Source organism: Culex quinquefasciatus, chromosome 2 (genome assembly GCF_015732765.1).
Source record: "Culex quinquefasciatus strain JHB chromosome 2, VPISU_Cqui_1.0_pri_paternal, whole genome shotgun sequence".
NCBI classification, from domain to species: Eukaryota; Metazoa; Arthropoda; class Insecta; order Diptera; family Culicidae; genus Culex; species Culex quinquefasciatus.
Genome location: NC_051862.1, coordinates 40,855,222 through 40,876,755, shown reverse-complemented (window position 1 = coordinate 40,876,755; position 21,534 = coordinate 40,855,222). Strand labels below are relative to the sequence as shown.

Genomic DNA, 21,534 nt, shown 5'->3' with positions numbered 1-21,534 from the left:
GTCGGTGTCGGTGCTTTTATAGCGGACCTTTGAGTTTGTATGAAAAAGAAGTATCTTTCACTTGACAGATTCTGACTGTTCAAAAGGTAGTCAACAATCATCCCAATAGTGATTTCGATAGATTTTCACCTGATGAACAACTTTCTAGAATATTTCAAATTGATTGAACATAGTTTTGAAAAGTTATAAGTCGATTAATTGGATACTAAGTGCTCAAAAAAACGACGCTAAACTTTCTCAATGAACCTCTCACCTTTCAAACCCCACGGGGTCATTATCCCAAAAGGGCGCGGTCAGAGCTCACGAACCGAATTTCATTCAACTCTAGAGCTTCTTTGACGACCCATTTCCGGGACAGCTCCCCACTTGGAAGCTACGGCAGCGTAGCGCCCTATAATTTTGGTCCGATCCCTCTTCAAAGTGTCAGAACTCATCGGAGCCAGCAGTAATGAATAGCAGCATCCCGCTCGAATCGTCTCCAGTGTCATGATTTTGGAATGGATTAATTACACATCGGTTCCAAATCGTGCCCTGCCGTCTCTCCTCCCCCAGGGTTCATAAATCAACTCACCGAATAGATCAGAGAGAGAAAAAATCAATATCATAAAAAAACCTTAATCAATAATACACACACAACAATAACAATATTTTGATAATAACACTTCAACATGATAAACTGTTATTATTTCACCGCGCGATCGGAAGATCTTCGATCGGGCGATCGCAGTGGCTCACCGATGATTGATGGCTGCTTGGAGCCGCCGCGAGGTGATGATCCTAGCGCATTGACGAGAGTCAGCCAAATTTCGGAGATTTGGTGGTGGCGTGAATTGCTCATGAACCCTCGACCGGGCGATCCTTTCATCGGCTTGAAAGAGAATCGATTTTTGTATGGAGGGGAATGTGGGGTAGAGTGGTCACAATTTTGTTTTGTTGACATTTTATTTGAAATTGTTGCTGGAGCACATCATACAAGTTGATATGTGAAAAATCCTCCTATAACTTTGTTGGATCACTTCGGATCGATTTGATATATTCTAGAAAGATGTTCCCCAGCTGAAAATCTTCAAGAAGCAGATAGATGTGATCCTTTCAACTGCTGAAAGGGACCAATTTTATATAGAAAATGTGTCTTACCTATTAAATTTCCCATTTGTAGAAGGAATTAGCAAAATATCAATTCATTTAGTACAGTTCAATATGCTGGAGCTCTTCTTACAAGTTGGTATGTGAATATTCCTCATGTAACTTTGTTGGATCACTTCGGATCGATTTGAAATATTCTAGAAAGTTGTTCCCCAACCAAAAATCTTCAAAAACCATCTATGAAAGCAACAATTCCATGCAAAATTTATCAGAATACTCCTAAAAACTATTGAGGAACTATGCCATCCAACCCTCCCTGCCCCTCTTTATTGATCACTCGTCAGCTTCTATTTCACGAATCTTCAGCAGCTTCTCGACAATCCAAAAATTAGACAATGAGTCAGCTTAATCCGAATCCCCCAGCGAGAGATCTCTTTCACTCACTCTCCCTCAACTCGTGTTGATTGCCGCTCGGCTCGAGGTGGTCAACTATCTATCGGATATCGCGCCTCTGACTTTTGTATAGTTCTTCCTTCTTCGATTCGAGACAGAGAGGAGAAACCGTCTTCTGAAAAGGCCTTTGATAGGCCCCGTTTTCGAGAGTAGGATTTACTGCGGAGCCATGGAAAGTGGTCGCTCCGGAGAAGACGAGGTGTAAACACGGTGGGATTACAAATCGGTTCTTGTGTGTAAGCAATTATATCGTTTGGACAACAATCGGAGGGACCCCGAAGGGGTATCATGCACTCAGCGCTGTCCGGGTCGTCGAGAAGATGAGGCCGAGAAGAGGTCCGGAGAAGTGGCTTTTTATGATTTATTTATTTATTCAATTTTGGTAAACCGGAGCGAACAAAAGGGCCCTCTTTTCTTTTGAGCTGGAAAGGATTTGGGGAATGGGCTTAAGATTAGCGGAAAATTGGACCCTTGACGGGTCAGGGAAGACGTTTTTGGATTGGTAATCGGTATTAAAGAATCTGGAGCAATCCATAGCGTTTGATATGCCAATATTTCAACTGTAACTCAGTTGTATCAACTCAAATCGTTTTGCAGTATTCTAGAGAGTTGTTCCTCAAGCGAAAATCAATCAAAATCTCAATTTTGGTGACAATTGGTTGTAGTTGAAAGGTTCTAGCCAACAGTCTTGTAGATACTAGGATTCCCATATAAATTCATTACAAATCTTACTGTTTCATTTCATTAATTCCTCACACTGCTCTGCAAGTCACCCAGTTGATACCAGTTCAGCTCACCGCACAAAACGCCCCCAGATCTACCTCCTAGCTGCAAGATTTCTTTATTTATCACCGCCATTGGTGCTTAGGCGCGCCATGTCGCGTAATAAAGCCATTAATCGAAGCCACTCCGAGTATCAACCCACCTCACGGCGTCGGGTAATTTATTTATTACCCTAGTATTTTCTAATTGAAATCAAATATTTTTACTGCTCAGACCTCACCGCTAATCAATTTACCGCCTTATTTATGTGTCCGATCTTCGCGAACCAGTTCCAGAATCCGACTTTGTATCAAGTGGTGAATCGAACTGCCACTCGGTAATCAGCCGCCCAGTGCTTTATTAGAGATTTTTACGACGCCTAAATCGGTGGTCCCCGTAAGTGGATGACGTGGCCCCTTAACGCCGGGTTTTACGACCTCTTGATCGCGGCGATTCTTTCTCTCTAAAATCTCTAAAATCCGGGGACAAAACTTTTATTGGCGGGGTTTACTAGTTCGATAAGTGACTGATTTCGGGAACATCTCTCAACCTCCATCTCTCGGAATGGAATCCGGAGAAATCGGGCGTGATTTACGGCGGTTCCCGCGTACGGGTTGTAAAACCGAAAAGTTTTATTAAACCCCAATAAAGATCACTATCGGATGATGATTCTATTTGAAACGAACGTGCCAAGGTCGTGAAAATGTACTATCAAATGCATAGCTCCCTCCACACTGCCTGGGTAGCAGTAGTAGGCCGTGCGACGGCGGTGGTGGGAACATAATTGCAAGCTCATGGCCTGCTTGGAGTCGCGGTGCGGCCCCAGCTACAAGCGGGCCCATGTGTTCCCGTTCGGGCTATAAATCTTGATCTAGTAGGTGCCCGATAAGATCTTCGAGTTGGCGGTGGCGGCTTTTGCATATATCCACACAAGAAACGGTCGCGGAACGTTCTACTTGGGGCTGGATATAATGAGATTCAGCCGGTCGTCGGTGACCAGGGCGACTTTTTCTGTTACAGGGGTGGAAGTTCGATAAAGAGAAGACTCTATGGGAAAAGTTTGTTAATTGGTGCCGCCACAAACGGTTGAGCTGATTGACGAGATTATGTTGTGTCTTGTTTGCTGGGTTTTGACTATTGTGGTGGTGATCCGAGCTCGATATTAGCATTAATTTTGTTTTTAGTGCTGGGCTTTAATTTTTCAATATTGGGTGTCTTATCTTTATGGCGCATTAATTATGCACGTGATTCGTGAGTTTGTTACAGGGTGATATTCGTGGGATTGACGTGAAAATTTGTCCCATCTTCCTCAGATTAGTTAGTTTAACTTTGAGGAGTTGTGTATTGTGATATCTTTCACCAAGTTTGTACAAAGATCACTATTTGCCTTTTTTTCTATCAATCTGCAATAAAAATAAATTGGAAAGAAAATTAATCTGTTCGACAATGTTTTGAAAATTATGTACCGAAAATGTTTAAGAGTAAAAATTCAATTATAAAAGCATTAAAGTTTTGATAAAAGATTATTTAATTTTTTTTGCTGCACATTTCTGCAGTTTCGTTTCGTTTTTTGTTTTGATACTGGTATTTTTCTATGTTGTGTTTCTAATACCTATAATAATAGATAACTAAATCTGATTTGATTTGTATCATTCAAAGCTCCAATTTTCAGCATTCAAGGTTTCAGAATTTTAATTTCAAAACTTTTTTGATTTTAATAGTTTTTTAATCCAAAAATTAAAAAAAATCAGATTTCTAAAAATTCAAAAAATTAAAAATTAAATTTTTTGAATAAATGATTTTTAAAATTTATAATTCAAAACTTCAAAAATTTAAAAAAAATTAAAGTTAAAATTAATTTAATAATAATTTAATTTTCAGCATTAAACACTTAAAAATTCATAAAAACAATCAAAAACACAAAAATTGATAAATTCTTAAATTCCTAAATTCTTGAATTTGTAAATTCCTAAGTGCCAAAATTCCAAAAAAAAAATCTGGTTTTCAAAATTCTTAAACTAAAAGAAGAACTACAGAATAAATAAAATAAATTCTCACATGTGACCATTTTTGTCACCATCTTAGATTACAAAAAATGATAGCTTTGGAGCCATTTTTAAGTCATATTTTGGGTTAGAGAAATTTCTCTAAGTGACTCTTTGGTGATAATCATCGAAATTCAAAAAATAAAAAATTTAATTTTTTGAATAAATGATTTTTAAAATTTAAAATTCAAAACTTCAAAAATTTTGGAAATTAAAAGTTAAAATTAATTTAATAATAATTTAATTTTCAGCATTAAACATTTGAAAATTCATCAAAAACACAAAAATTGATAAATTCTTAAATTCCTAAATTCTTGAATTTGTAAATTCCTAAATTCAAAAATTCCAAAAGTTCTAGTTTTCAAAATTCTTAAACTAAAAGAAGAACTGCAGAATAAATTAAATAAATTCTCACATGCTACCATTTTTGTCACCATCTTAGATTACAAAAAAATGATAACTTTGGGGCCATTTTTAAGTCATATTTTAGGTTAGAGAAATTTCTCTGAGTGACTCTTTGGTGATAATTATCGAGTACAAACTGCACTTAAATTTTCAAATACCTTGATCTTTGAATTTTTATGATTTTCAAATTAATAAATTTATGACTTTTTCTATTTTTTTAAATTTAGAATTATTATTTTTTAAGTTTTTATAATTAAATCTTGATTTTTTTTTGCCAACATTATTGTTATCGCTTTTCCCTCTGGTTTACTTCTAGTAAAACTAAATCTGTCCATAAAATTTTCGGTGTTTCAAGATTCTGCGTTCTGAGATTCGGCCTCATAAGGCTATTCTGAATTTAAAATTGTATTTGTTTGTGATTTTTGCGTTTCTTCCAACGGTGCCTTAAAACTTAAAACGAGTATGATTTTTGTTCTCATTTTTTTATTCATAAAAAATATTATGAAACCCTTGTGTATGTTTGTCGATTTTTTTTCCTAATTATTTTTCAATGCATTCCAATTAGTTATCAATCGATTTCACATCTTTTCCAATGCCTCATGTTTTTTTTGGGGAATTTTAGGAGGAGTCTATTTTTGAATTTCTTCTCAAAATCCATATTTTTTGTTTGTTTTCCAAAACATTTTAAAATATTTACTATTTATGATAGTTTTTGCTGATTTCGAGTTTAATCAACTTTTCTCAACAATACCTTAATATTCAATTTTCTGTGAAGGCTGCATCAATCTTATTCGTTTTTTCCCAAAATAAAGAATTTGATTGATGTTTTCTAAAACATTGAAAAATGCTGTTTTTTTTTATTTGTGTGGATTACGATTATTTTTAAAGCGCTGAATTTATTTTATTTTTTCTCGAAAAACAGGTAATCGAATCACGAACAAACATTTTTTTTCGTTTTTTTCTTTTTCTTGTTTTAAACATCAAATTCGAGTTCTGCGACCCAATTTTAGTCAAATTTGACTAGTTGATTACTTATTAAATAATTAAATGCATTTTTTCAATATTTCGTCACCGCCATATTGGCCGCCATCTTGGATTAAATAAATGTAAAACACTTTAGCGTAGTTTAATAATAATACTTACCCAAGTAACATTTTAGGCTTTATCAAAGCTGTCACAACCGCTGTAAAACCTATCAGCCAAAACCAACATTAAAACCCCTTAGTCGTATCAAACTCCCTAGAACCTTGATAAACCCCACTTAGAACCCAAAAGGCCCTCCGCAAAAGATTGGTACGGCCTATTTATAAAACCTACATAGGAGTTCAAGGCTTTACAACTGAATCCTAACAAGGAAATCAAAGCCTTGATAAAACCTTTGTTAGAATCTAGTCAGGAGTTATGGAAAAACGACATTTCATACGTCTTCAAACGTCTTATCCCAAATAGGTTATATTTTGGCAAAAATAAGTCTTCGTCTTGCCAAATGAAATTATGGAGATGGTTGTCAAAAATCGCGATAATAAATAATAGATATTAGAGGTAATCCAAATAATTTGAAAGCTTATTTCTCGCAATTGATGGCTCAAATTCAACAGCGGTTGAAATTTTATTGATAAATGTAGGGGAGATAGAACCAAAAAATTCAACTCGCCTCATCAAAAATCAATATTTTGTAATCATAATGTTTAATGTAAAAAAGTATTTTATAGCAATTCTTTGAAAAAAAAATCAAAATATTTTTAAACATCTATCGCTATATTAATCATACCAGAAATTCAGCATAAATGTGTGTTTTCATCAAATTTAAATAATTTTTTTCAGTTTTCTATTTTTTCAATCAAGATGGCGGTCAATCATATTCAATCAGAGCACGCGTTTAGCGCCATATTTATGCACTGCTATTTGGCCGCGATAAATGCTCTTTTAGGAGCTTATGGTTTTAAGTGAGCTTTTAACATGCCTAATGGCACTTGACAGCTAAGTTTTAACAAAGCATGCGATAAAACCGTTTAGCATGGGATTGTCATCTGGTTTTCAAGCCTCTATTACAACTTTTATAAAACCTTATTGAAAGCCAGTCGGCTTTTATTTCCACCCGGTTTTATGTCCGAGGCATAAAACCCTGTTAGAACCTATTAATTAGCTCTTGCTTGTTGGTTGCAGTGAATGCCCAAATAAAACTATCATGCAAACAAGATGCTACAATAAAACCTCAATAAAACTTGGTGGTGGCTAGTTGGTTTAAAAATGTTACTAAGGTAGGAACAAAAATGTTTTTTTTTTCGTAATTCGATTATCCGAGTGAAATTTTTCCAAGGCCTTCGGATAATCGAGTCTGGACAGTAGAACAATATATCAATTGGGTAATTCTCTACCAACTCACACGAAATCGGGAAAAGTTGCCCCGACCCCTCTTCGATTTGCGTGAAACTTTGTCCTAAGGGGTAACTTTTGTCCCTGATCACGAATCCGAGGTCCGTTTTTTGATATCTCGTGACGGAGGGGCGGTACGACCCTTCCATTTTGAACATGCGAAAAAGAGGTGTTTTTCAACAATTTGCAGCCTGAAACGGTGATGAGATAGAAATTTGGTGTCAAAGGGACTTTTATGTAAAATTAGACGCCCGATTTGATGGCGTACTCAGAATTCCGAATAAACGTATTTTCATCGAAAAAACACTAAAAAGTTTTAAAAATTCTCCCATTTTCCGTTACTCGACTGTAAAAAAATTTGGAACATGTCATTTTATGGGAAATTCAATGTACTTTTTGAATCTACATTGTCCCAGAAGGGTCATTTTTTCATTTAGAACAAAATTTTTCATTTTAAAATTTCGTGTTTTTTCTAACTTTGCAGGGTTATTTTTTAGAGTGTAACAATGTTCTACAAAGTTGTAGAGCAGACAATTACAAAAATTTTGATATATAGACATAAGGGTTTGCTTATAAACATCACGAGTTATCGCGATTTTACGAAAAAAGTTTTGAAAAAGTTACTTTTGCGTTTCTCTTTGTTTCGTCGTCCGTGTCTGTCGCGGGTGACCATGAACGGCCATGATCGATGACGACCAACTTTTTCAAAACTTTTTCGTAAAATCGCGATAACTCGTGATGTTTATAAGCAAACCCCTTATGTCTATATATCAAAATTTTTGTAATTGTCTGCTCTACAACTTTGTAGAACATTGTTACACTCTAAAAATAACCCTGCAAAGTTAGAAAAAACACGAAATTTTAAAATGAAAAATTTTGTTCTAAATGAAAAAATGACCCTTCTGGGTCAATGTAGATTCGAAAAGTACATTAAATTTCCCATAAAATGACACGTTCCAAAAATTTTTACAGTCGAGTAACGGAAAATGGGAGAATTTTTAAAACTTTTTTAGTGTTTTTTTCGATGAAAAATACGTTTATTTGGAATTCTGAGTACGCCATCAAATCGGGCGTCTAATTTTACACAAAAGTCCCTTTGACACCAAATTTCTATCTCATCACCGTTTCAGGCTGCAAATTATTGAAAAACACCTCTTTTTCACATGTTCAAAATGGAAGGGGTCGTACCGCCCCTCCGTCACGAGATATCAAAAAACGGACCTCGGATTCGTGATCAGGGACAAAAGTTACCCCTTAGGACAAAGTTTCACGCAAATCGAAGAGGGGTCGGGGCAACTGCTGTGTGAGTTGGTAGAGAATTACCCAATTAAAATGTTTTCCAAACCATTGAAAAACTTAAAATGTTTTATATTAGAATATTTTCATTGATTTTTTTCTGAGCTTTTCTCAACAATAACTGAATAATTTTCTAACAACACTTAATCAATCTTAATATTTCTTCACAGATTGTTGTTGTTGTTCTACAAAAAATATACGGAATATATTATTTTTTGGAAATAAAATAAACGAGATAGGGGAACAGCAAGTAATTCAATCAGGCACCTTATGTTGCCGTATCAACAACCTGTCATTAAAATTTCAGTTTGAAGTGAGTAAGCAATGTTTCTTTTGAATGTTTTGCAAAATGTTTAATGTTTTGATTGCGAAAATCAGTAAACTGGATGGAAATAGGACTGAATCCTTAAACTGCCAAACATTTGAAAACTTTCCCTAAATGCATATAAAACATTAAAAATGAAAAATAACACAATATTAAAAAGCTGCCTCTCAAAAATTCAAAAGAGTTTAGCATTTTTCTTAAGAAAAATCACTTTGAGTTACACCAAGTTTAAAAAAACTTTTTTAAAACAATTTTTTTTTGCGAGCTAAATTGAAAGACATCTTGTCTTGTCTTGTTGAACTTCTAATTTGAAAATCGTTGTACTTATTTTTGTATCTATGACTGTTCTAATCGAATCCAAACAAACATCAAAATATTGATCTGACTTTAAACAATGTATTTATCAATTTTAAGATTAAGCTAAACATAGGACATAAGCGCTTCTTGGCTCCAAATCATTCCTTAAAAATACTGTTAACGTCATGATTCGAATTCCCGGACGCTTCGAAACCCGGACACTTTATCTTGTTTCATCAATTATTTGGATATAAGTTCGCATTATGAATGTCAAAACTATGTTATTTGATGAATTCCTACATCAACTTTCATTTAATGTTTGTTTGAACGCTGTAGTTAATTCCAAAACAATTAAATACAATAAAATTATAAGTTTACCACAAATGCGAAACATTTCACTTGAAATATTTCATAGGGGTTCGAAGCACTGGGAAGGCAAAGCAGAAATTTTTGGTTTGGATTTCCTTAAATTCCAGCAGATTTTTACATAAGCTATCGATTGTTTTGGTGTTAACAGCTTATTTGAGACCTAAAGAATGCCATTTACTAACATTTCAGTCCAAATTTGTGCGATTCATATGTATAATCGAGTGTCCGGAATTCGAAGCAAAAGTGTCCGGATTTCGAATCAGTTTTCATCAGTGTCCGGGATTCGAAGCACAACAAGTCTTTTAAATTTTAAAATTCAGATGAAAAATTGTTAGAAAAGACATATTTTGCATGCATTTTCTTAAAACTGACTGTTTATACTACATCCTGATGATATTTCTACATTTCCAACTTATTATATGATTTTTTGCCAGCTATAACAAAAATGATATGCTACTAAGTGTCCGGATTTCGAATCATGACGTTATAAGTAATTTCATCTGAAACCACCTTAAAGTGCTCCAAAGCCGCATAGTTTGTGTCAGATCTTTTGCGCCCCTTCAAATCAATCACCCCGCTGGAACCCACAAAACTCAAAAGTGTTCACCCCTGCTGACCGGTGCTACCTTTTCCACACCAACTGTGCCAACCAGGCCAGGCCAGGCCACCCTCAGCCTCCAAAGATCATTATTCATAGCAACACTTATCGATTGATTATTTTCGCGCTTTTGACGGCGGCGTCGGCTAATTGAAAAGACCTCAAAAGACTCGCGCGGCCGGTGACGTACACGTGAGTAATTACCGCAGTCTCGGAACTCGAAAGGTAATTGAAATCCTGCGCGATAATTTACGACCTGCGCTCTGACAAAACTCACCCGCTGGTTCCGACTTGAGGGGCATCCAGAATGGGGTCCACTTTGAGTGACCACGTGGAGCAACCTGGCACGGCAGGAGGTGACCAGCGCGAACAACACATCTTGGCCGCAGATGAAGCGTATAGATATTAATTTCAACGATTTTTGCTGTTGTTGTTACCAGAAGCGGTGAACCGGGCGAACCTATTAGCGCGAGCGCGGAGATCCAGATCTTCAGAGTTTCCTAGCTCAACCGGTCCACGGCACAGCAGTCCAAGTAATCAAATTAACCCCCGCGTCTCCCCGGGATGCGGTGCGTGACTACCCGGGTGTAGGTCAACGCGCTCCACGAGGTTCCGAAAAACACACACGCAAAGCGGTTTTCTTGGTTTTTGAAGGCCGGGGTCTAATTATTTTAATCATACCCGGCCACAGCGGGCCGATCCAATTGTGCTCGATTAAATCAATAATGGACGATAAAAAGTTGGTTGTTTTTTGAAGAGCTGCGCGAAGTAGGCGATCCAAGCGCTCATTTGTTTCGATTTGTACTACTTTGAGGTGCGCGCGGCCGCCTTAGATGCCCGGCAGCAATTACCGCGGACACCCACCGTGACCTGGGCATCCATCATGGCCTGCTGCTAGGATCCTGTTTTGTGAACGGCGTCGCCGCCGTTGCGGCGCAGAAATGATACGATCGGACGTTTTCGGATCAGCCGCCAATAGAAATGGTCACAGCTCAATGGGTATTGAGGTTTGCGGAGTTGTTGCGTGCGCGGATCTGGATTAGAATTTCAAATTTTGCGCGGCCGCGCAAGTTACATGCAATATCAATTAGATTATGGTTGTTTTTTAAGGCGCTGCCCGTTGGCGCTTAGGCTTTTGCGAGAGCGCGACGGGTGTCAGGTGATATGCAAATGTGACAGCTCGATGGGCGTAATGGTGACCAAATTTGGTCATAATTGACCCGCGTGTGAATGTAGAACTACGACTGATTTATTGTGGTCGTAGCAAAACTGAACTGAATTTAAAGTCATCTAGTATTTCTTCAAGAAAATTATTATGATATCACCTGAAACGTTTTATGACCACTTTTTCTCCTACCTCGTCAAGCTCAAGATCTCTGACGTCTTAATCCTCGCGACCGCGACATTAAACGCTGCAACTTTGTCACCTCCGAGTACAAGGTCCCGAACTAAAACAAAACTCTAAATGTTTTGACCCGGTTTTTCACCCTTCCGGAGAAGTCTCGTCAGGTTCACCTTTCCAGGCTAATGCGTCCATTACGCGCGCGCAGCAGCAGCCTCAACCCGAACGTAAACGCTAAGTGACTTGTTTAAGCATTTTACAGCTCACTTAACCCGGGGCACGCTAAACTCATCCATGAAAAAACGGCCAGTTAACGCGTTATGGACCAAATTCTCGAGAAAGGAGCAACAACAAAAAAACGCAGTTCAAGACCTTCCCGGTAAGATCGGCCGGACGGCCGAGAACGACGACAAGGGCCACGAAACAAAAGAATGTGTTAAAAGTGTCATATTATAATCATCCGTGCTCACTGGGTTGGATAATACCGGGAAAAATATCTCAATAAGCCCCACGCCCAGCAGGGGGCCCCTTGAAATTTGGAGGTTCGTCGTTTGCGCGGAGAAGTCTCCGGTTTCGCGAGCCCCGAAAAAGGTCGAAATCTCGCTCCCAACTGATTTCGATGTGTATAATTCTCGTGTTTACATTTGGTAGCCCCGATTGTGGAATGTGCCTTCTGGTTCTGAGCCCCGTCTTGAAGTGACAGTTTAGCGATGGCCACCTCCGGCGCGATGAAGATCTTCTCGAGTGGCAATCAAGAATTGGGTGTCAGTGACGCGCAGCGTGCATGACGGGCGGATTGAGATGTCCAACGGGCTAGATTCCCAAAGGGGAATGCGGTAATCCAATTTGGAGCGGTTCTAGGTCAAACGAGCATGTGACAGGGCCTCTTTCGTGATCGAGGGTGGAATTTTGATTGAATTATAGAAGTGGAAAGTCTTAATTCGAGTGAGGCGATTGACGTCACGCTGAAAGTTGACTCAGTTGCCTCGTCAAGCTTGAAATCCATGGTCTTTAACCCCTCGGTAATTCAATTACCCTCGGCGTAATCGAAGCAGCCATTGCAAGGATTTAATCTCGTATCGAACGCGGTCTTTGTTTCCGCGACTGCTTCCCGGTGACCTTAATCGGCTTAAGCCGCTTGTAATACCACCGATTTGACATGAGTTCCGCTGCGCTTCCCCAAAGGGTCACCGTGATTGGCCACGGTTGACGCGAGGGTGAGTTCAAAGGCTTATTTAGGTCAATGAAATTGATAATCTATACGATTTGAGGATATTCATAGAATTGGGGCAAATTTGTTTACTTCAGCGAAGTGGTATTAAGTTCTACGCCTACTCGATTTGGAGGTTAGAAAAGGGTGCACTGTTTACATGAACTTACTCAGTTCGATGCGATCGTTGTTTTGTTCTGGGAAAATCGTCGAAATCGACGAAGACCCTGTAAACAGTGCACACGAACTGTCAAATGACGTCACGGTGTAAAACATTATAGTTAGTTTGGATAGCTGGCAAGTCATACCTGACTCTGCAGCACTTTTCTAAAATTACTATTTTAGTTCAGTTCAGTTTCAGTTCAGTTTCAGTTCAGCTTCAGTTCAGTTTCAGTTCAGTTCAGTTTCAGTTCAGTTGCAATACGAGTGAAATTGCTCACGTCTTATCTACTTCAGAGCTTCCAAATAAGCAGCAATAAGAAAGGGTAGCACGAACTCAACTCCACCAGCAAAAGCCCGACTCCTTAATCCCCTCGTTGTACAAGTGTCAACAGAACATCCATTCCCACGTCGTCGTCGTCGTACTCCACTCTCTACCTTAAGTCCCGACCCCGCCGCAATAAATCACTGATTAATACGCGTATAAATATTATTAATAACGCAATAAATAAACCGGGCCCTCTTCCGTTTCGCTCTTCCCTTCCAGGTGTCTGCACCAACGCTACCGCCCCGTCCGTCTCCTCGATCAACCGGATTCTGCGGAACCGCGCGGCGGAACGAGCCGCGGCCGAGTTTGCCCGTGCCGCCGGCTACGGGCTGTACCCACCTCCGCCGTACGGGGGCTTCCCGTGGCCCGCACCCGCCCACCTGTGGCCACCGGGCCAGTCCGGAATGCCGGGCATGACCCCGCCCGGCAGCAGTAGCAACTCGACGCCCGCGACCATCGGGAGTCCCGGGTCGGGGTCGCACGACACGCTCGGGAGTCCGGACGGCAGCCGACTGATTGGTGAGTTTGGTAATTGAACAGTTTTGAGGTTAGGATGGGGGTTTGGACTAATTTTGGGTCTTTTTTTGCGTTTTTTTGTTGTTGTAGATATTGAAGGGGAGGACTCGAACAGCCTGGACGGAGATCAACCAAAGTTTAGACGCAACCGGACGACCTTTTCGCCCGAGCAGCTGGAGGAGCTGGAGAAGGAGTTTGACAAGTCGCACTACCCGTGCGTGAGCACGCGGGAGCGGTTGGCGTCGCGGACCTCGCTGAGCGAAGCCCGAGTTCAGGTTAGTAGTCCCGGCCCGTAGTCATAAGTGTTTGACTAATACTACAACTTGAAACTACTAGGTTTGGTTTTCCAACAGACGGGCGAAATGGCGACGTCATCAAAGAATGAATCTTTTAAAAAGGTCCAGTTCCCCGAGTTCCCGAGCGGCGGCAGCGGCAAGTTCCGCTTTCACCCCTGGCTCCCCCCCGCCGCCGGGATCGTCCACGGCAGCAGCCCACCATCATCATCTTTCGGGCCTGTCCTCGTCGGCAGCACATCACCACCAAGCCAACCGGTCAACCTCGTCGCCGGGCCTGGGCCCAACCTCGTCCCAACAGGCCCAAGCAGCAGCGGCAGCGGTAGCGGCGGCCCAAGCGGCATCATTAGTCACAGCATCAACTCCATTATTAATGGGCGGTGAGCACAGTGCGTTCCGCTCGCTGGTCCCAACCTCGGCGGCCGCCCTCTTTGCCGGGCTGTCCCGGTCGTACGCGGCAGCTGCCGCGACCACGACCAGCTGCTCCTCGAACCCGTCCGTTAGCCCGGTGCCCTCGGGGGCCGGCGGTGACTCCGACGAGGAAATCAACGTCCACGACGACGACGACGACGGCGGTTCCGACATCGAGGTGTCCAGCAGGAACGGCGAGGGGTCCGCCACACCCCTGCAGCTCACCATGCACGAGCGGCACCACTGAGAGAACCCGCCCCGTAAATTATGTCCAAAAAATGTGTAAATAAAGCGCCCCTCAACGTCCGTCCTACACTCACTCATGGTGCAATTCTAGATATCTCTGTCCCATTCCCTTCTTTCCACCTCAAAACAAACGCGTGTAAATAATCAACATGGCCGCCGACCGGGGCTACCGAGCGCGGGGGGAAACCTTAGAAATTGAATACCCTTCAACCCGGGGCGCGCAAACACGATTACCCCTCGCTTTTTTGCTTGCTTGGCCAACATGGCGACGTAATCCAATGCCACGCTGCGTCGGGGCGCCATGCACCGACTGGATCCCGTTGACGCTGTGTTTACATTTTTTTTTATAAGGGATCTCAGATGTAAACAGACATTCTCACCCTATTAAAATGTTAGTACACAGCGTTGAAAGAACTTGACAGAGTGACAGAACTTAACAAAACTTGACAGAACTTAACAAAATTTGACAGACCTTAACAAAACTTGACAGAACTTGACAGAGTTGACAGAACTTGACAGAGTTGAAAGAACTTGACAGAATTGACAGAATTTGACAGAGTTGTTGTTAACTTGACAGAGTTGGCAGCAGTTACGTAGTAACAGTTCAATATGGCGATTGTAAGCAAGCTGTCCTTCCCTCTCTTACTTGGCGTGAACTGGCACTTGAGCAAAATGGATAGACTGCTTGTTTACAATCGCAGATTCACCCCATTGAAATGTTACTAAGGACTTGACAGAATTGTGAAGTTTTATTTTAAAAGGTCCAATAAACCGAATTTCCAGTTTATGCCCAAAAAGCAAAAACTGAAAATTTGGTTTATTTAACCTTTTCAAAAAAAAAAAACTCCAGAATTGCCCTTCACTTTCACTTACATTCGGTAACAAATCTATCTAATCGCTTCTGCAAACGGCAACTAATTTCTTGAACTTGTCACTCCACGAACTTCAATCCAAACCGACCTACTGCACAACGTCAAAATCACCACGGACACATTTGGCAGCAGTGCCTGCTTTGATGTGCGCTTCACGCACTGCAACTCACACCAACAGCGAACAAAAAACTGGTTTGTCACACACACACCTCACCCTTTTCGGTAGCCGTCGCCAACTTTGACCGATTGCGTGAATGCGTCATTAGCCCGAAGGAATGTGCACTTGTCACGCAAACAAAACAAAAAACTGGGTAAACACGTGTTTTGCGACGCCTGGCGAGCGGATATGTCAAAATTGTGCGCGATAACGCAACGCAAATGTAAATAGATGGCACCCCTTGTTTTTAGCGAAAGCAATTTTCAAATTTGTTCAGTCGCCCCGCCGTCGGTGCCCCCGGAGTTGCCAGGTGTAAACAAGTTCATTAAACGTACCCTTTCTGTGCAAGCAAAGACAACAAAAAAAAAGATATCGGAAAGTAATAATTTATCTTAATTAGCCTAAAGTAGAAACGAGTTAATGTAAAAAAAAACAAAACAAACAGAGGCATAAACCTATTAGTAGAAACAAATACAAAAGGGGTTGCCCCTATTTGTAGCTCACACGCACTACTGTTACAAGTCCGCACTACACACATACAAACACAAAACACAGACACACATACAAAACAACTACTATTAGAGAGTAATTAACGCGTAAAAATGTAAATTCCTTTCGCGCCAGAGCTTGTTTCGTTGTTTTTATCGCTATCGCACTTCACACTATCACAAAAAGAGAAAGAAAGAGTATTAAACGTCACGCGTCTGCTTTGTTCTCCCTTTCCTCACATTTTTTTCTTTCTCTTCTCCCAAAAAAAAAAAAAACCTCCGATGATTACGAAGATGTTGGAAAAACATGGAAAAACGACGCGCGCCCGTGTGTGTGAGCTAAGCGAAAAAGTTCAATCTTAATAAATTAAGTTGTATTTAAAGTTGGGGGGCGCGCGCGCTCCCACCCATTCAACGGGGGAGCAGCAGCAGCGTGGAGTGAGCGAGGAGAGAAGAAAGAAAGAGCGAGAAGGAGTTGAGCGTTAGCGGTAAAAAAGCGAGCACGCACACATAAGAGCAAAGTTCGAAAGCGAGATGGCTAGAGAAATAAGGGACAAGCAAACGGCATGCATACAAAGTATTAAGTTAATTAAATTATGTGTAGTTTTATTTAGCACTGCAAAAGGAGTGAGAGAAGAAAAAAATGGTGCGAGAAGAAAAGCGATAGGAAAAATGGTACAGACAAACAAACACAAACATATGTAAACGTTAGACAGAAAGATATGATGTAAAAAGCCCCAGTGATGATCGCGCGCAGTAGAAAATCGATAATGAAAAATCCGTGTTATTAGACGTAAGTAATGGAATTTATTTTGAAGCGAATGATAAAGAAAAAGAATGTGAAAATTTAAATGCTTGTTTTTGTTTCTCAAACATCCGAAAAATAAATCCACTCAATATGGTTTTCTTAAAGCTTGAAAATTTCAATGCAGATAGAAATGACATCAAATTATTACACTTCAAAGTAACGCACTTTAATCATGCTTGGCCTGATAATACAATATTTTGAAAAAATGATTCTTTTTTTGTATTAGTGCGAATCATGTAGATTATTAAATAAGCTAAGATCAGACAATTTTACATTAGATTGACGATTTGCACTTGATAGTTTGATACATTTATGTAGATAAAAATAAAAAAAATATATGTAAAAGGCAGCTTATTCTGCGTTTGGGAAAATTGGCCTAAAACTGATTCTTCAAGCTTTTTATTTAGTTTAATTTCTATATCAACATAAATGTATCAAACTATCAAGTGCAAATCGTCATTCTAATGTAAAATTGTCTTATCTTTACGATAAAAATATTTTTAGATTTTTAAAATAAGACCTAACATTTGAAAACGGCCAAAAATGCTTTAATAGCAGAGTTGGGGTTAAATGGACCCTAGATGATTTTTGCGGTGCAAGTGGCTATTTTTACTGGATTCCTGGAACATTTTCACATAAGTTAAGTGCATTTTGGATGGCCGCATGAAGCCTCCGCTCTAAATACAGACTGATTTTTAAGAAAAAAATGTAAGAAACGGGGAATTGGGGCAAAATGGACATTTTGCCGTTTCGTGCGGTGGATGAAACCATCACCAATCGACTCGCCGGATTCTTTTACATAAGAAGCATTATTTTTCATACCCCCAAATCCGAAACCTAAAATCGAAACTTCGAATAATCGAGGCTTCGGATAATCGAGTTTGGACTGTATATATTTTTAAATTAATAATTTGCTTATAAAATTTCAGAATGTTCTCAAAAAACAAAATAATAAAAAAATATTTTAAATATTAAAAATATATTTAAGCTAAATTTTCATGTCAAAATTATCATTTTTTATCTCAATTACATTTTGCTTATTAATTTTACAATTTTCAAGTTGAAGCCGTTTAAGGGTTATTTTTACATTAATAATATTTGTTTAGTAGTGTCCCTTTCAAACTTTCATGCACTCTAGGACGTTAAAAAATATAGAATAAAGTGGATTTTCATTTACCGAACAAATTTAACTATCGAATTAAATAAAAACGTTGGAAAAACTTTTTTTTACCTTTTAAAAAAAATAATCAAAAGATGAATTGTTAAAATGATAAAAAGGCCATTACACATATGTATCTAAAAAAGTCTCATCAACAATTTCACGTAAAAATGAGGGGTAAAACATGAGTTCATATTTAAGTTGATTTTTATTTAAAAGAAACTGAAGGCATTTTTGAACGTTTTAGATTTCTCTCAGTACGTGATGCAAGAATCTTCATCAAAAGAAAATCATGAGACGTTCATCAAGAGAAAATAAAACCGAAGGGAGCATGGCTCTCCTCTCTCGTGCACGAAAGATCGGTTAAAAGAAACTCAAAAAATCATCATCATCGATTTCACTACTACACGTCAAGAAATGACCTGTCACTGTTCGTAAATGAATAATGTTTGTAAACAAAGCGAAATAAATTAATTTAAGTAATGCTAACAAAGAAATTCACAAAAATCTTTAATTGTTTTTTTTTTCTCAAAAAAAATCTTTCTCTTTCGCGGGTGAAGAAAGTTCGCAAACAAAAAAGATTGTTTGCGATTATTCCATCCCTGCTCTCAGTATCAAAATTACCAGTGCTTCATATTTTGAAGTATTTCTTTAGTAAATTTGGTGGTATGATTCCATTTTTGACTAAATTTGTCAATTGTTTGGGTGTGAAATTCCTATTATTTGAGGTTCTGGAAAAGTCGAGAACTCGAAGATAGGATTAGAGTCGCTAACGCCAGGGCTGCTCAACCCCGCGATTTGAACCCGGCCCTTGAAGCCATTTCAACCATTTCGATTTAATTAACAAATTTAGAATTTATTTAAAAAATCCTTTAAATATCACGGCATTTAATAATTTGCAAACTTAAACAAAATCATTTGATACAAAAATAACAAATAAATCGATTTACAATTTATGAACCATTTATTGCACAGACCTACAAAAATTTACAAAAATGACTGCGCAGGCTCAACTCGAGGGGTAACATGAAATTTGAGGTCTCCAGAAACACGTGCACTTTGAATTTTTCAAAAATATTAAGACAGAGCCGAAAGGGTTTTCTCCAATTTGTATGGAGAATTAATGCTGTTCGCTACTCCCACATATAGCAACAACGACGAACCGCCCTAATTCTCCATACAAACTTTGAAGGAAAAGCATTCGGCCCTGTCTTAATAGCTTGTGCAGATATTTTGTTTTTAGTCGGTGTTATACTGTTTTTTTTTTTGCACTTTTAGTTTTTTAGTTAAAAGTAGGAAGGAAAAAGTGCAGCTATACAAAAATATTTAATTTTATCTAGTGTTTATTATTTAAATGTGAAATAATTATTAGAACATGTTTTCGTATATGAGTGACATCTAAAAATCCAAAATCTTAACAGAAACATTTTTTTAAGGTTTTGGATTATAATTTATCTTTTAATATTTTTTACTAAAGGAAGATATTTATGTTCTAAATATAATTGGTTGCTGAAAAAAATACATTCAAACATAGTTTTGAGTTTCATAAAAAAAATTGAATCTGATTTTTTTAGCTACAAATTTTCTGGAAAACCTACCTATTTTTTGTATTTTTTTTTACTCTATTTAGAATAAATTCATCTTAATACTTTAGGATAAAATTACAACACTGATATTTCTCGTGAAGTGAAAATTTCGAATTTTTGAGGACCTAATGAGCAATATTTTTTTTTAAATTGAAAATATCATAAAATAATTGCTTCAATTTTAAAGTTAAAAACAAACCTTTTGTGAAATGTTTTCAATTTCAAGCTTTATTTTCAAAATTTTGAATTAAAAAGTTTCACATAATGATGTATAGATTTCATAGGTTTTTTTTTGCAAAATTATAAGTATTGCTACCGTCAAAAAAATTTAAATATCAATAATTAAAAAAAATCTTGTGATCATGAATGTTTTTTTAACCTAAAGTTCGCCATCTTTTCCAAATCGGGTTAAAAAAATCAATATAAAAAAATTAAAGCAATATAAAAAAAATTAATTATGAAATAAAAAATCATAGTCTCAACCAGGGGCGCCGACTCTGGGGGGGCACGGTACTTTTTGCCCCCCTTAAAATTAGGCAGGGGGGGCAGCCCATACATTGTGCCCCCCCAGAAATTTTGGAAGAAAAATATTCTTATTTTAAATATTACAAAAAAATCACAGGAATAATTGAAAATAATATTTAAAACTGAATTGGAATTGGATAGAATTCTTGTAAGCAATCTGTAAAATAGTTCAAAAACATTTGTTGCTTTCTATATCGACAACGTTTCATCTATACTACTGCGCTCTCTTATGCTAACTAGGAAGGAAAACCAGCAAGCTTAGTATACAAGAGCAAACTTACGCAAACTCTTGCCAAAACAATCATCAAGTTTTCAGACGCAACATTCTGCGATTTGCCATTGTAGATCAGGATTTAGCGAAAATGAACTGAAACACTTTTCAAAATGGTCATTTGATGACAGCTTTATATTAAAAAAATGCTGATAAATTCGATATTTTTTGAGTAATTTTAGGTAATTTTTTTCTTGATTTCATTTTTAAAAAATGTAAATTTTTGGTAGTATCAAATTGTCATAATGTTTTTTTTTGATTTTATTAAAAACCGTATGTGTATCTTTTTGGTTATTCGTAAATTCTAAAATTCTTAAATGCTTAAATTCTTAAATTCTTAAATTCTTAAATTCTTAAATTCTTAAATTCTTAAATTCTTAAATTCTTAAATTCTTAAATTCTTAAATTCTTAAATTCTTAAATTCTTAAATTCTTAAATTCTTAAATTCTTAAATTCTTAAATTCTTAAATTCTTAAATTCTCAAATTCTTAAATTCTTAAATTCTTAAATTCTTAAATTCTTAAATTCTTAAATTCTTAAATTCTTAAATTCTTAAATTCTTAAATTTAAATTCTTAAATTCTTAAATTCTTAAATTCTTAAATTCTTAAATTCTTAAATTCTTAAATTCTTAAATTCTTAAATTCTTAAATTCTTAAATTTAAATTTAAATTCTTAAATTCTTAAATTCTTAAATTCTTAAATTCTTAAATTCTTAAATTCTTAAATTCTTAAATTCTTAAATTCTTAAATTCTTAAATTCTTAAATTCTTAAATTCTTAAATTCTTAAATTCTTAAATTCTTAAATTCTTAAATTCTTAAATTCTTAAATTCTTAAATTCTTAAATTCTTAAATTCTTAAATTCTTAAATTCTTAAATTCTTAAATTCTTAAATTCTTAAATTCTTAAATTCTTAAATTCTTAAATTCTTAAATTCTTAAATTCTTAAATTCTTAAATTCTTAAATTCTTAAATTCTTAAATTCTTAAATTCTAAATTCTTAAATTCTTAAATTCTTAAATTCTTAAATTCTTAAATTCTTAAATTCTTAAATTCTTAAATTCTTAAATTCTTAAATTCTTAAATTCTTAAATTCTTAAATTCTTAAATTCTTAAATTCTTAAATTCTTAAATTCTTAAATTCTTAAA

At 37.2% G+C, this 21,534-nt stretch overlaps 1 protein-coding gene across 5 annotated transcripts in view; it reads left to right on the top strand.

Moving 5' to 3' along the window:
* Positions 1-16,886, top strand: part of LOC6034685 (paired box protein Pax-6) — a 72,560-nt gene extending 55,674 nt beyond the window's left edge. For 2 of the 5 annotated variants that reach the window (XM_038255463.1, XM_038255461.1), the window contains exons 4-6: positions 13,271-13,570; positions 13,658-13,842; positions 13,904-16,886. In XM_038255463.1, coding sequence (XP_038111391.1) covers positions 13,271-13,570; positions 13,658-13,842; positions 13,904-14,518 — 1,100 coding nt within the window. In that variant the 3' untranslated portion in view covers positions 14,519-16,886. Of the gene's footprint in view, positions 1-13,270; positions 13,580-13,657; positions 13,843-13,903 lie in introns of all 5 variants that reach the window. The other 3 variants (XM_038255462.1, XM_038255460.1, XM_038255464.1) reach the window with 2 other exon arrangements.
* Positions 16,887-21,534: the final 4,648 nt, after the last annotated feature.